Genomic DNA, 15,500 nt, shown 5'->3' on the forward strand with positions numbered 1-15,500 from the left:
TGAGGACAAGCGATTATCAATTTTGCGCGACGATTAGCCAAGTCGTTTCTTTGTAAATAGCAGAAAAGTGAAAAATTTTTCGTCCACATTTTTTGCCCGCAGATCTGAATTGATTTTGAAAATTCAAAAACCGTTCGAATGATATTGATTGGAAATCGTGCTGATGAGTTGTTGGTAGAGATCGGACTGGCCGTTTTCTTGTAATAAAGTGTTGAAAGAAATTTTTGACGGTAGATACCATAGTCTTCTAGATTTTGGCAGGGTAAAATCGGACGGCGAGAGGACAAACAATCCAATTTACTATTTTTAATTTTAAAGGGATTTAACGAAATAATAGCTACATTATTCAACCAATAAAAAATATGAATTTTATAGATACATTTTTACAGAGATAACTCTGTATATAATCTTGATTTGATATTTTGTCCAAATATTTCACCAGCAGAGTTGAAATAAAGATTTATTTCATTTATGTTTTGTAAAAATGCTTTTTTTAACGTCGTAAGAATCAGGGTGATGGCTGGTTGTACATTTTCCCTCTACTTTCAAATATTGTTGTTAAGAAATCCTTGTTTTTGAGATATCGGTGGTGGACCTTTTTACCCGCAAATCTTCATGCACTGCTCTATCTTATATATATATATATATATATATATATATATATATATATTTTTTTGCATACTTATTGAGGACTATAAAAACTTTTCAATTATGACCCCCCCCTGACGCCGAAGCTGGATCCGCCACTGTATGGAACCTTAATAGTTTAATTATTGACACTTAAGAAAAATATTACTTCCAAGTGTTGGACTAAGCTTGAAGTCGAGTTACTTCGATAAATAATTGGAAACGATCTGATTTGGTGCTCAGAAGTCTTTACGCATAAAACCATTATCCCAGCTTGCCATTATTATTTGTTGTTGTTTTTATTAACTGAAATCATTGTTTTAGCTTGGCTTCAGCAGAATTTTATTGCATTAGTTTTCAATTATTTAAAAATATGGGAATATGAACTTCTCACAGCGGCGCGTGCTATTCATTGGCAGTTTATGATTCCGTTTGTCAAAATTATATGCACATCTTTAACAGCAATCAGACTTTCCGTTCTATGAGCTTTTATGCTCAAATTCTTCTTTTACACAGTATTTAAATTACAAACCCAACGGTTAACTACTTATATTTGACAAAATTTCACTATTAATCTTCATCTTCTATTGCTCATATTACTTAATTAGGTTCCGCATTGCTAAAAAAGGACTGTTTTTACTTGGAAGCGTATTTTGTATCTATATTTCCTTGTGGAAATCGATATCGTAGCTCGATATCAGTATGATTACGAAAAACAAAAAATTGATTGTTTTCAAACCACATTCTAATTTTTTAGAATGGTTTTTTTGTGAGATGACTCATAAATTTATTTCAATAACGTAGCTAGGCTTTTCAACCTGAAATAATATTTTCACAAAAGTGCGAACTTTATGGGCTGCTGTGATTTGACAGTCACACAAATTTTAAAAAGATTTTTTTTCATCTGCATATCATTATTTATTATTATTTATATAGTTATTTGTTCTCCTAATTTCAAAACAAAAATTCGGCACATAGAAGGTTATTCGGCACAAAACCTAAATATGTTACAAAAGTCCATATAATTTTAAGAGTAAATAAACACTTAGACATATTTGGCAACTGTTTACTATTGTAAAGTATATTATTAAAAAAGAACTATTATATTTTTGTAGATGCATTTTTTTGGCATTTAAAACGCAAATGATAGAAATCTTGAAAGCAATAAAGAAAGATAATAATTTTGAATTCCCAAATATACCTTTCCGGGCGTAGCTGTATTATCCAGTCGTTTGCGTTTCTTGTTCTCGATGATACCATCTTGGGGATCCATAATAAAGCTTTGCTCGTGTGCTTACAGTGACTCATGTGGAAGAAGCATTGATGGCGCTCGAAACATGAATGAGAAGGGGTAGTAAATCAATTAGAGAATGTTGCCGCATACAGATCTGCATATCTTACGACTGGAAAATAATTATTATTAATAATGACAGAATTACACTATATAAAAAGCATTTTTCTCTAAAGCTAGTTGCATGAAATTCCCGATATGTTTAAACAATCGATATAATCCATATTGAATTTGTGTATGATCTATCTGCCTAATAGTCTACTTGTTTATTTCATTAAGATTCTACCTGTGTAATTGTCAACTTGTCTTCTTTTATACCTGCCTACCTGTCCACCCGTTTACCTTTTTGCTTGTGTATCTAATAACCTCTGTCTATCTGCCTGCTAGTGTGTACATATAGAATAATAATGACTGGTAATGATTATTTCAGACCACCAAAAATATTTATTTTAACTTTTTCCCTGCAACTACCAAAATCGCTGCACCTGTCTTAGTAAAAAAATCTCTTCGCCAATACAAGTAAAATGTTTAAATCATTCGAATCTGGTGTTTTGTTCACTCAAAAACTGCCATTTTTTGTTCTCTTTGCCCTCTGTGGCTGAACATGTCTTTTCCTGAAAACTAATTAACGTCTCGAAATCAATACGAATCGAATGTCTTAAAAATCATTCGAGCCGGTTGATCCGTGCGCTCGAAATCTTGGATGAAAAAATTGTATCCATACAAGCACATATTTACACTCACAGATAGAACACGTTTGTGCAGTAGTTAGGGTTACTATAATGTTGGAGGCCCAAAACAAAGCAGAAGGATATTACTATCTTCAGTGGTTACCAAAGTGCTAACATATGTTGTTTCCTTATTTCGCACAATGTCGGAGGAACCACAGTGTGTCATTCAGAAACTCTGCCTCTCTTAGTAGCAGATGAAAGAAGAAATTACAACCCAGAAAAATTAAAACAAAGAGAACCGCAGCCATAGTGAAGAAAGATGGACGCATAGTCTTAGTCTAAATATGAATGCTAAATCGCAAGCTTGGAGGAGTTAAATTTTATGTTACACAAATGATGTAAGGGACAAGGGTACGACTGTTTTCGAGCCTACCTTCACCGCTTCAAGAACGATAACTCGCCGGATTGCCCATATTGTTTAGGCGAAATCAAAATAGCTGAGAAAGGGTTTTTCGTGTGCCTTGTGATTTAGTACACAATGGGGTGGTTAAGCAGGAGAATTACTCGAAATACTCTCGTGGAAGTGATGTTTTCAATATGTGATCAGACATTTCACATATAAAGTACGAAACAATTTCAAGTCAAATAAGAATTTGATTATAATAAGACACCAAAAGTGCATCTTTCTGATGTCTCTTTGATAACACGTTTCGACAAAACGATTGATCGCACAGTAAAAACATAGCTGTTTAATAGTTTGTTACTATCATTTTTTTTAAATTAATATATATAGTAAAATATATATAAAATTTTATAAATCCCATATGGTGATCCGATCGTCTAACAAGTTGCGATAAGTTTAAAAATTCCTATGAACGAACTGAGTTCTTTCAAATTTCCAGTTTTGCGCGAATGAACTGAGCTCGACCGTAAACATTACATTAAATGGTTAACATAACATTACCTTAAGCTTCTAAGTCAAATAAATTAAAATCAATAATTATCACACAATAATATGAGTGAAAATTGATTTTGATAGTCATTATTAACCGAGTAATATTAATAAATGCAGATACATATTCTTATGTTGTTGCCAATTTTTTTGGGGGATAAATATTATTCCTTGATTAGTATAACATTAATATTAATTGATTTATTCACTTACTTGAGATGAGAAGAAGGCTGTCGTGAACCGGACCTAAACAGAGAGCCCATCATGCCATATGCTAAATCCATTTTATGTGTAACGTCTCTTATGGAATTACGAAGTTTGCTTATGTCCGGTTTTTCTTTATTACTTGAATCCAAATCTCTAAAAATGGAAATGTATTATTTCAATAAACAAGTTCGATAAAGAATTTTTTTAGCTATTTATTTGAAATTTCTTATGATTTTTTTATTATTTTAATTAAAATTTAGTTATGCCTTCATAACTACATAAAAGACAAAAGACAAAAACTTAATAACCTATACCTGAACGACATAAAGGATGTAAATATCTCTCTATACCACGATACAGGAACAGATATAACTACTAAACCTACAAATTTTATATTTTTAAAATAGCATATATGTTTTTGATAGCATTTTTGAGTGTTTTAATTGATAATTGATGATTGATTTGATGCCATACCCGTTCTTTTTATTCAAACAGATTAGGTCATTAAATAAGAACCAGTCTATGTTAAAACTCACTTGTAGACATCTCCGAGCATTACATCTAAATTTTGAAGATCTTCAAAAAGTTGACATTTATCTGTCCAAACATGTAGCTCGTGAACTAATTCAGGAACGACCAGAAACGTTCTCCAACCACGGATCTTTTTTGATTTTAAAATATCGCCAAAGATATGATCGCCTATGTATAAGACATCTTTACCTTTAGCTCCTATAAGTTCAGTAAATACATCACTCGATCCTGCAAATATGAAAGATTTGCTATAATATTAAATAAACACGATTAAAATATACTAAAAACTATTAATATATTTCTATCATTTTTATTTCAGAATGAGCAAATGTAAATTTCATAAAAATTAAAAAATTAAAGAATTATCCCACCATTATCAGTTTTGAGTTTGAGATTTATTACCAACGATGATATCCTATACTTATTAATTTAATAAGAATGATCCTGATGATGAGTCCTGAATAGTTCCAGCCAAAAGACGAAATAAAGAACTGCTAAAATTTTTGGAAGGCAGGTCCAGATGTTTGGGATATTCAATAAAATGGTACAAAAAATTGACAAAAAAGATCATTACACATATTCACATCAAATTATAAGATAAATTATAAAGATTTTAATAAGTAAACATTTTTTTCACATTTCTATGGGTTGATTTGATGTTTAACCGTTAGACTGCGACTCGGCGCTGACGCGTTTCGATATTTCATTCATATTTCATCTCTAAAAGAGCTACGCAGCCAGCTGCGCTGTTTGCTTCGTTTTTAAAAAGAATTCAAGATTTTCAAAAAAATTCAAAATTAAAAAACACTTTTTTTAAAAACTTCTAAATTCTCAAAAATGTAATGGTCTCAAAGTTTTCAAAAAATAATGCTTTTTTGAAAATTTTAATTTTCGGTACGGAAAGTTCCAGCAATTTGCCTTAAAGCACGATGCCATGCACCACTAATTGAATTTTAGATTTATCTGATTTAAATATTTTAAAAATTTAATTTTTTTATTATTTATGATGGGGGGACGTGCGGATTAGTTTTTAACAACGGCAAGTCCAGCCGTTTCTGAAATAATGAGCAAAAAGTGCAAAGATGGTAATTTTTGAAAGAACGGGACACCCGATTAGAATAATTAAAACAATCGATTCGTATTGACGGAGTGAAAAGCTGACTACATTTCTGCAAAGGCGAGTCCAGCGGCTTCGGAGATGCAGAAATGTCTTTTGATGGTTTTGATGGAAATGTGCTAGTTAATTTTTTCGAAAGGTAGGTCTTTCGGAAGTACGGAACAAAACTGTAGAAAATTTATGCAGTTTTTGAGAGAATGGATCATTCGATTAAAATGATTCAAAAATCATATTCCCTTCCCTTAGTTGACGGTGTGAAGAAATGATTGGTTGTTGGGGAAAATAAAGCAAAAATATTATTTTAGAAAAAAATTAAAATAAATATCCGATTTTATTAGAATTTCAAAAATATGAAAACAATATTGAAAAATCCTAAAGTTTTCTTATATAGTTAAAGTATATAATTTCAACTTTGCAAATCAATTCCGAACTATTTCATTATTTCACATCATTCTTATAAGAATGAGATAAAGTAGTACTTACCGCCGCTATAGACTTGACCAGGTTGTAATGGTCCCATATGCGTGCCCACTTTTAACGATCCTGTTCGAGTGTCAACCTGACGCAAAATTGTACCTTCACCAAAGAAAAGAGGTTTGTGTGCATCTACCACTATTACGTCAAAGTAAGTTTTCCAGTCTCGATGAGGATCATCTGGCTGTAATATCAATATTATTAAGTTACAAAATTATATAGTTTAAGCTAACGATATGCGATATTATTCATCTTATGCTTCTATAATTACTAGCTAAATAATTATACTTTGTTTTCGATTAGGCACAGGCATATGTAAATTTTTAATTAAGCAAGAATGTCTGTTTCTGCGCTAAAATTCTGCAGCAAAAACGCATTCAAATTTATATTAAGACTAGCAAACCCGACGAACTCCGTTTCGCCACCAGATGGTTTCGTGAGAAAGATGAAGAAATTTTTTGTTTGTTTTATATTTGAAAGGGAAAAAATTGATTTTATTACACAACAGTAATGAACAACAGATGAACACAACAGATGAAATCGATTACAAAAATGAAGTGTTTTTTAGTTGAACTTATCTAAGTAAATGAAAGTGAATCCGCAAATTATCCGTGTCATTGAAGTGCTCTTTGGTAAACCACATTTTTTGTTTTTTGGTCTGACGTTAACACAAACAAAGTGGCTGGTTTTCCAATTCGTGAACAGGCAACGTATAACTACCCATGTGAAACACAATGATTTTCTAAATAATCTATTTGAAATTTATCCCGCAAACACTAAGCGATTGGCCTTGCGACTTGTTATTGCGAACGCAAGGCGAACCTGAAATTGCAATCGTTTAAAGTCAAACGGAAGACCAGTCGAAATCATTGGTATGTCACCAAATCGCCAGCAATTTTTGATTGAATGGTGAAATTCAGTGCGTGTACATCATTATTCTTTGCGGCAAGAATTGCTCGTTGACTTAACCAAGCATATTTCTGATAATTCTCACTAATGTCATTACTCGAATTTTTAAATAAGGTGCGTGAAGTTCCAGCGGCTTGCATTAAGGCACGATGCCATGCACAACTAATTTTCTTAGCTATAAACCTTGCGGAGCCCGAGACCTTTCCAACGAATGCAAAATTGTCGAAATCGGTTTGTGGGTTCTGGAGTTATATCGTCAGGAAGGAAAACCCGACTTATTTTTATATATATATGTAGATAATCTATTTGAAATTATTTAAAACAATTGTTGATTATTGTCATTACTCGAATTTTTAATTACGGTGCACGAAGTTCCAGCAATTTGCATTAGGGCACGATGCCATGCACCACTAATTTTCTTAGCTATAAACCTTGCGGAGCCCGAGAACTTTCCAACGTATACAAAATTGTCGAAATCGGTTCGTGCGTTCTGGATTTATTTCGTCAGGAAGGAAAACCCGACTTATTTTTATATATATAGAAGATATTCCACAATATTTAAATATACTTACTCGTGCTCCATGAGAAAAGTCAAATAGATGTGTCATTATTCTATCTGTAAAGTTGTAGTCACTATTTGTCAATAAGAAAACTTTGGCTCCACTTTCTCGTATCCTGCTCAAAACCATTGGTAATCGAATGTCTTTTTTCACATATTGATCTAAGTTTTCGACCGTCCTACGTTTCAAATCTCCTTGAATGTGCACCCAGTCCACCGCTCCGCGTACATCTTGGAATATAGACTTGAACGACATGAATAAATTACCAGCTCTCACACCGGTAGATTCTCTAAAATTAGATATTATTTTATGATTTATGCAACCCAATGAATAAAAGTTAAGTTTATATAATACATAGCATCAAAAGTTTGCCATACGATACGTTAAAAGAAAATAACACGATTTATCTACTAAATAATGCGCATTTGTAAGTAGTGATAGAGAAATTTCTTACATGAGTCGATGTTTGGAGAAGATGATGATTAAACACGACTAATGAATGAATAAATTGACATAAAATATCTCCAAATTCTTCAAGGTCAAGTAAACAAACAAAAAAGAGTAATTAATTAAGCAGTTCTAAAAGCTTTAGAACCAATGTCATCATTTCAGCCTCTCAAACTAGCTTCATCAAAACATATCCAATACTAGTAGGATTTTAACTTGATTAAAACATCATCACATGTACACGATATCAACTTCTATATAGCGAAAAATTAAAAAAAAAAAAAGATATTGACATAAAATCAAATTAATTTAAAAATTGCGAAATATTATAAAACTAAAAGGTATAGATTTAAATTCATTTCTAGGAAAAACTAAATTGAAAGCAGTTGTCAAAAATATCAACCTCAGAACCCGTATACTTGCGGTACCTCAACTTTTTACAATTATACCTCAATATTATTGATTACTAATAGAAAGACATTTGCGATTGAGCACTATTGTACGAAAATAGACCAGTCCAAGATTTGATCACATGCTAAAATTTAACGACTGCTTTAGTTGATACCTAGCGTTCAACAAACTTGTACTTTCGAACATTTACTGTGATTTGATTTTCTGCAGAACCAGGAAAGGTGATTCAAGTTTTTCTGGGTAGTTTGTGGTGATTAATAACGGAACCGTGTGGGCTGTGTGGGCTTGAGCCCACCCATGAATCGCAAAAAATATATGGCCTGAAATGGCTAAAAATTTGCTTCCGATACCACTGATCCTGCAGACTGATGACAACTAAATAACTGATCTTTACGAAAACAGTGACTTCCTAGACTTGTTCAAAACTATAAGGATACCTTCTTCTATACGCTACAGTGAATTTTCATTAGTCAATGATGTTAAGACTTTTCCAGTTACCGATATATACAGTCGAAATTTAAGGTTTCATTCATAACACGAGAAATAGAAAGCAGATGTAAAACTAAGTATACTTGAAGATCAATAAGGCTGAAGAAAATAGAGAGATGTAGTCTAAATTCAGCGAAATGAAAGATAAAAAAAGGGTTGCAGAACAAATTGAAAGGAAGTAGAAAGTTTATTTCTGGAAAGGTTGAAAAACGACAACGACTAGGCAAGCAAAGTTGGAGAAAGTAACATAGTAAAAGAAATGTGAAGATGATGGGCCAGGATGAATATAATAGATATAAAATGTTTATATATTTAAAACTTATTTATAAAAACTTACCTCGTATATTGCTTAGAATTCGTGAAATAGTCAATTAGGCATGCTAGCAAATATGTTTCTGGAAGATTGAATAATGTGTTCAATACGTATACTCGTGATTCATCTAATTGTAAAAATTTATTCGGGTAGAGTTCATATACTTGGGACCTAAAAGTTTACAGATTTAGTCGTTGAAAAAAAAATTCATAAGATTTTAAAAACTTACGGTTTTAAAAATTCAAATCCGTGAACACATACTAGAATATTACCATAGGCATCCACTTTTAAAAGATTACCATACAATGTGTCGAACCACAATCCTCTGAAAAGACAACATACGATTTGAGGCAAAATTACTGGTAATTACACGAAATGTACTAAACATGACAAAACTAGCGTTATATTATATTATGCTTCAAAATCTTTAATCAACCTAACAATTATTATTATATTAAGTTAATCTTACTAATCTTACCTAACAGGAAATGATGGATCATATTCAAATTCGGTTATTTCTTGTGGATAGCCAAGGCTAACCATGCGTTCCTTAATCAAGTTAAATCCAAGGCATTCATATTGCGGCGATTTATATTCTGCAAAATTATAAATATATTGTATAAATGTATAATATTTACGAGAGCGCCATTCAGTGAAATGAAATGATTTGTATCAATTAGCGTTATGCAATTAAGTACAGTTATGATTAAACCAGGTAATTAAATTGAATTGAATAAAATATAAGTTTGGATTGAATTGAATTGAATTAAATATAAGTTTGTCAAGTTGAATTTAATAATTGTGTGCAGATGAAAATGCAAGAGCTGTTTTATCTCGATTAAAGACAAATATTTTTAAAATGAACACATTTTATCATATTTTGTCATCACTCACTAAAGCATTACGGCTAATATCAGAATATTTTAAAAATCACGAAATGAGTATTGTTGTATAATTGGTATATTTTAGTAGTATCAATATTAGGCATTAACAACATATATGTAGCTTTTGCCTTAAGGCAAGTTGTAAAATGTTAGCAATATGTTGAAATAATAAAATAATAATGAAAGAAAAATTCTTAAAAAATAAGATTTTCCTAATATTTTAAATTCTCAACTGATATTTTTAAGGAGATTTTGAATTCCTCATATTGATTTAAATGGTTGCGAAAAGAAGTGTAGTGCAATGATATTTAATAAGACTATAACTAAAACTTTAATTTAAGACTTTAATTAAAACTTTTGAAATCTTTATCTATTCTTCTGATTCTAATTTATCCCTCTCAAAATAATCCCTCAAGGATACAATGCAACTATGCCAACGCATTTTCCAATTTTCAAAACAGTTTTACAACTATGGTTGGAGTGCGGACTATCTTAAAGTTAATATTAGGAGCTAAAACTTCAGATTTTTTTTATCAATTTGTAAGCATTTGAGCCCCTGGGAGCAAAGAAATTTGAAATGGAAAGAAAAGGGCAACACAATTGAAAAATATGAAAAAATATTTACCTGCCAAAGTATAATCCATATCAAATCCATAAAACTTTATATTTTCTAAATGCAGACTGCGATTGACAAAGATCCTGCAAAAATGATTAATAATCGTTAAGAATTTCATAAAGAACTATTATATATATATATATATATATATATATATATATATGTATGTATATAAATATATATTATGTACTATCTTACATCATAAAAACTTTAAATTTTGCACATTAGACATATTAAAAACTAACAATAGTTTATTGTATAACCCAAGCCATTGTATGATCTTCAAGCTTTTATTGCATAATATTTAATATTATTTGCAATGTTTCATTAATATAATTATTCAAGATTTATTGTATAATTAATTTTTAGACAATAACCATTTTGCAAGGAATTTAATACTTGCTATGTGTTATTGAAGGAAGGCATGTATAAATCCTAAAAAGCTAAAATTTTTAGTATAAACAACTTGAAAAAAGCCTTGAATAATTTTCAAATATTTTAATTCGTTTCAAATATTTTAATTCGTCAATGGATGTTGATTTCATAGTTTATCTTTGTCGTTTGTTAAATGTGTTGAGTGTTTGAAATACACGTGACTATATACTTATATTTACTTTAGGAAATTTAATAAAAATTACTACATTAAATACATATTATTTTATTTTTATAAATTGAAATTTCTGAGCAAAAATAAATATCATGTTAGTATATGTTTCATTGTTAGAATTGATTGATTATAATTAGATTATAATCTATTTTCATGTGATCGTTTTTAACTAGTGGGGTGTATGGCATCGTGTCTCAAGGCAAATTGCTGGAACTTCCGTACCGACGATGATATTTAGTATGTTCAATAAGACCATATAAATATTCTTAAAATCGGCGTTTTTTTAAATAAGAATTACTAAGAAACGGGCAGGCCTATCTTTATTAAAAAGTAATCAACACGATTTCCAAATGATATCATTAAATTTTCAAAATTTAATAAAATTTAAAAATCGTTTCATACACACACATTCTTTTTCCAAATTTGGTCTCATTGGATTTAGAATGATTTGAAACGCCGAGAAAACATAAAATTAACTAATTACTTAATAAGAAATGAGTATGATGTATGTATTTCTATCGTAGGATATTTAATTAATATGAGTTCTCAATCAGAGTAGTTCAAAATGAAATCGACAATGAATAAATATCTTCAATACAGTCGCATAACTGGAAAATGATATATATATATATATATATATTTATATATATATATGTATATATATATATATATATATATATTTAATTCGACATTTCGTATATGTACCGAGATGTTTTTGAAGCCTTATTATTATTGATATCTAACCTTCTGACTCATAATTGGATCTATGAACACGCAATATCACAACACGTGAGAATAATTAATTAAATATTTGCATTTTATTACGAATGGGAGTGATTTTTCCATGCTAAGTCTTATAAATTAAATTGCAGATTGGATTACTTACACCGCCGAATCAATCCACAAAACTAGTCATATCAAATCATTATCATAATCAAAATATGTACGCTTATTATCAAATAGCTAAAAATTTCTAACTTGTAGACATAATTTAAAAAACTTAAATTGGATTTCGGATTTTTAAATATGAAAGGATTTCAATATTTTTGATATTAAAAGACTATCAACACACTGCTAAATCCATGTATATGAAGATTTTTGAAATATGCGGTAAAACCGAAAGTGTTTTTAAACGTGATATTACTAAATAGCTTAAAATAAATATAAAAAGTAAATTAGATAAATTAAAATTAGAAAGAAATTTGCATATGAAATTAATTTATTTCTAAAAAATACGCCAATTTCTATTTTAATTGTTTAGCCTGTAGATCACAAGCAGTTTGTTCAATGTTTTTCAAGAACTAATCAGATCTTCACTCTTATCATGAATCAAATGACTTTGTTCTATTCAATCGATTCATAAAATCTCATGATATAGTGCAAAAGAATAGTTATCATTATGCTCAATGAATTATTATTCAGAAATGAAATATCTACTAACTATATGTAAATTGTATATTTGCTTAAATAATCTAGTTGATCATTAATAAGGATTCACTTATTTAATGAATAGGTTTCAAAATTCCGAAACTTCAGAATTAGACAAAAACGAAATTCACAATGAATTAAGAAAGAACAATTCAACTGACAAAAAAAACAAAATTGATTAATGCAAATTTTAAATGATATTTTTCGAGAGTATTTAAAATTTTAAAATATATTCACAATTTTACTAAGAGAATTTAAATTGAATTTTAACTGTTGCCACTATGTTTTATACGTACTATTTTTTGCTTAATATGCTTAACGTGCTTTGCCACGTATCCTTTTCAAACATATTTGATTCAATGAAAAAAAGCGCAACTGTGATTAACAAAATAGTTCGGGTTGCTCTTCATAAAATAGAAAATACATTAATCACTTTAATGAATAAATAATTAACTAAATTTTTGCATGAGGTAGTAAGGATGATTTTCAATGTTCTCTCGATGCCCTAGCACATATATATTGGAATCCCCGAGTATTATTGTTCGTAGTAAAAAATAATATCTTTGATTACGGTGTATAAAATTTTTTACTTCCCTAGGGTAAAAATCGCAAAAAAAATGAAATTTTTGCAAATCTTTACGTTTCAAAATTCTGAACAAGTTTGCATACCTTAGAAAAAATGGATGTATGTGTGGTGTGTTCATATATAGTGTAGTATGTATGCATGAGTGAATAAATTTTCTTTGCCGATGTTTTCACAGATCAACCAATTCGAATAATTCACAGAACATTTAATTCCTACCGATAAGGAGAAGTGCTGATTAGTTTAAGACTGAAGCAGTCCGGTCGTTTCGAAAATACAGGGCAAAAATGGCAATTCAGTTTTGAGAGAATGAAGAGACCAACTTGAATAAAAGAAAAACATTTTACTTGTATTGAACTGAAGAATTGACTAAATTTTGGGAAGGCAGGTCCTGCGGTTTCAGAGATACCGAGAAGCAAGTTTTGAAAAATTCCATTCCCATTTGATCATATCAAATTGCATATGCACCTCAAATTATCAAAAATTTTATAGAGATTTTAATATTAAGTAGAATTTTGTTTATATTTTTAAAAGTTCCGTACCAAGATTTATAACGTTTAACCGTTAGACTGCGACCCGGTGCTTATATGCTTCGATATTTTGTTACGCGAATGCTTTGAAAAGAAAAATCCACTATTGGTTAATGGCAACGTACTTGAGGCAAATTGCTGGAACTTCCCGTACCAGAATTAAATATTCGAGCCAAAAAGCGAAATAAACAATAAATATTAATATATATTATTATTACAATATTTTTTTAAATAAAATAAATAAATTTTAAATATTTTCAAAGAAAAAAATATAATTACTATACATGCATATCTATTTGTTCATATAATATACTGTGACGATCTTATTGCTCAAAACGCTTGAAAATGTTTATATTAAGAAGAGATGCGAAATGAATCCGTTTGAGGATATCTTTCTTACGATTACAGTAACGCATATGAAATACATATAAACTCAATTGTAAATTTAAAATTAATATTCAAAGTATGTTGTAAAAATTTTGAAATTTGTTTGAACCGAATAAATGAACTTTAAAAATTAAAAACTTGGTACGGATCCCAAAAAAATGTAACAAAATTAGTACTCATGTTCAAAATATCTGATAATTTGATGTGCAATATGTCTAATGATCATTTTAAGCCAAATATCATTTTATGTATTTACATTTTCCTCTGTATCTCCGAAACCGCTTACCAAAAATTTCGTCACAAGTAAAATGTTTTCTAAATCATTGAAATCGGGCGCTCCGTTACTTCAAAAACTGATTTACCATTTTTGGCACTTTCTACCCCGTATCTTCGAAACGGCTGGACCTGGCTTCGCCGAAAAACTGATCATCACGTCTTCCCATAATCGAATGTTTTTTGAATCATTCAAATCAGTTGATCCATGCGCCCAAAGTCGTGGACGCATACAATCCATTTTTTTAAGAAATGCCAAATGTCAGAAACCTTTGAAACGTAAAGATTGCAAAAATTTCCGTTTTCAATTTTTTTGCGATTACTATAACTTACCCAATGGGAGTTAAAATAATTCAAATGATTACATTTTTTAAAAAAAGTAAAATAATTCAAAATTTTATAAAAATTTCTAAATTCTCAAAAAAAATTTTTTTTCAAGATATGTTTTATATGTTTAACAATCTTATAATTTTAGTCTTATAATATTTCAAAACGTAACTGCTTTGAAAAATTAAAAAAAAAAAATCAAATGTTTTCAAATTTTTAAAAAAATGTTAGAAGGCATTCAAAATTTTCAACAAATTTAAAAATTATTGTATAAGTAATGAATACATACATACAAATGGAACTTTAAAGTTTTATAAATCAGTATATCGTTCTTATAGTATATAGTTATGTAATATAGTATATATATACTTTTTGTTGTTGTGCTGCTCAGATTTTCAGTCTCTTTATTTTAGTATGCGTTGCGTTCTCTAATTATCGGTCAAGATTCCTTATAAAACGATATAAACTTTTTGCAAACTATTTATTCTCATATTTTCTCTTCGATTGAAACGCTGATTAATAGACAACTCAACGTGCGAGTAATGGTCTGTAAATAATTTCTGGACGAAAGTTTATCGTTACTAGTTCAGCGCAAAATTAAATGCAATTAACCACTTTGTATCATAATCAATGACGCAAATTTAAAAACAATGCAACTACTACGATAAAACTATTGGTATTTATAATTAATCCTGTATGTAATTGGAATCTTTGCGATTCTTAACTCACTATCAATGGAAATATAAACTAACAAGTAAAATAAAACGTAATAAAATCAACCCCAAATCAGTCAATAAAAACAAAAATCATTTAAATATTTGAAAAAAAAATCTAAAATATTTACAGGCTTCGAAAACCATACCGTC

The 15,500-nt window shown here is 29.7% G+C and overlaps 1 protein-coding gene across 1 annotated transcript; it reads right to left on the minus strand.

The window, feature by feature from the left end:
- Positions 1 to 3,750: 3,750 nt before the first annotated feature.
- LOC113367302 (cytosolic purine 5'-nucleotidase-like) lies at positions 3,751 to 10,702 on the minus strand. The gene is made up of 9 exons (XM_026608917.1): positions 10,698 to 10,702; positions 10,509 to 10,582; positions 9,478 to 9,595; positions 9,229 to 9,324; positions 9,024 to 9,170; positions 7,352 to 7,628; positions 5,880 to 6,054; positions 4,285 to 4,507; positions 3,751 to 3,901 (listed from the first exon to the last, which is right to left on the minus strand). The coding sequence occupies exons 1-9, from the start codon at positions 10,700 to 10,702 to the stop codon at positions 3,751 to 3,753; spliced, it is 1,266 nt and encodes a 421-aa protein (XP_026464702.1).
- Between the last annotated feature and the right edge of the window lie 4,798 nt (positions 10,703 to 15,500).

Source organism: Ctenocephalides felis, unplaced genomic scaffold (assembly GCF_003426905.1).
Source record: "Ctenocephalides felis isolate EL2017-DRISC unplaced genomic scaffold, ASM342690v1 CF-g0.4_SCAFFOLD_01170, whole genome shotgun sequence".
Taxonomy (NCBI): domain Eukaryota; kingdom Metazoa; phylum Arthropoda; class Insecta; order Siphonaptera; family Pulicidae; genus Ctenocephalides; species Ctenocephalides felis.

Coding starts and splice junctions, on each gene's coding strand:
- LOC113367302 (XM_026608917.1), bottom strand. Junction 9,171..9,228: donor GGATTTGAATTTTTAAAACC/GTAAGTTTTTAA, acceptor GTAAACTTTTAG/GTCCCAAGTATATGAACTCT. Junction 4,508..5,879: donor TGGTCAAGTCTATAGCGGCG/GTAAGTACTACT, acceptor TCATATTTGCAG/GATCGAGTGATGTATTTACT.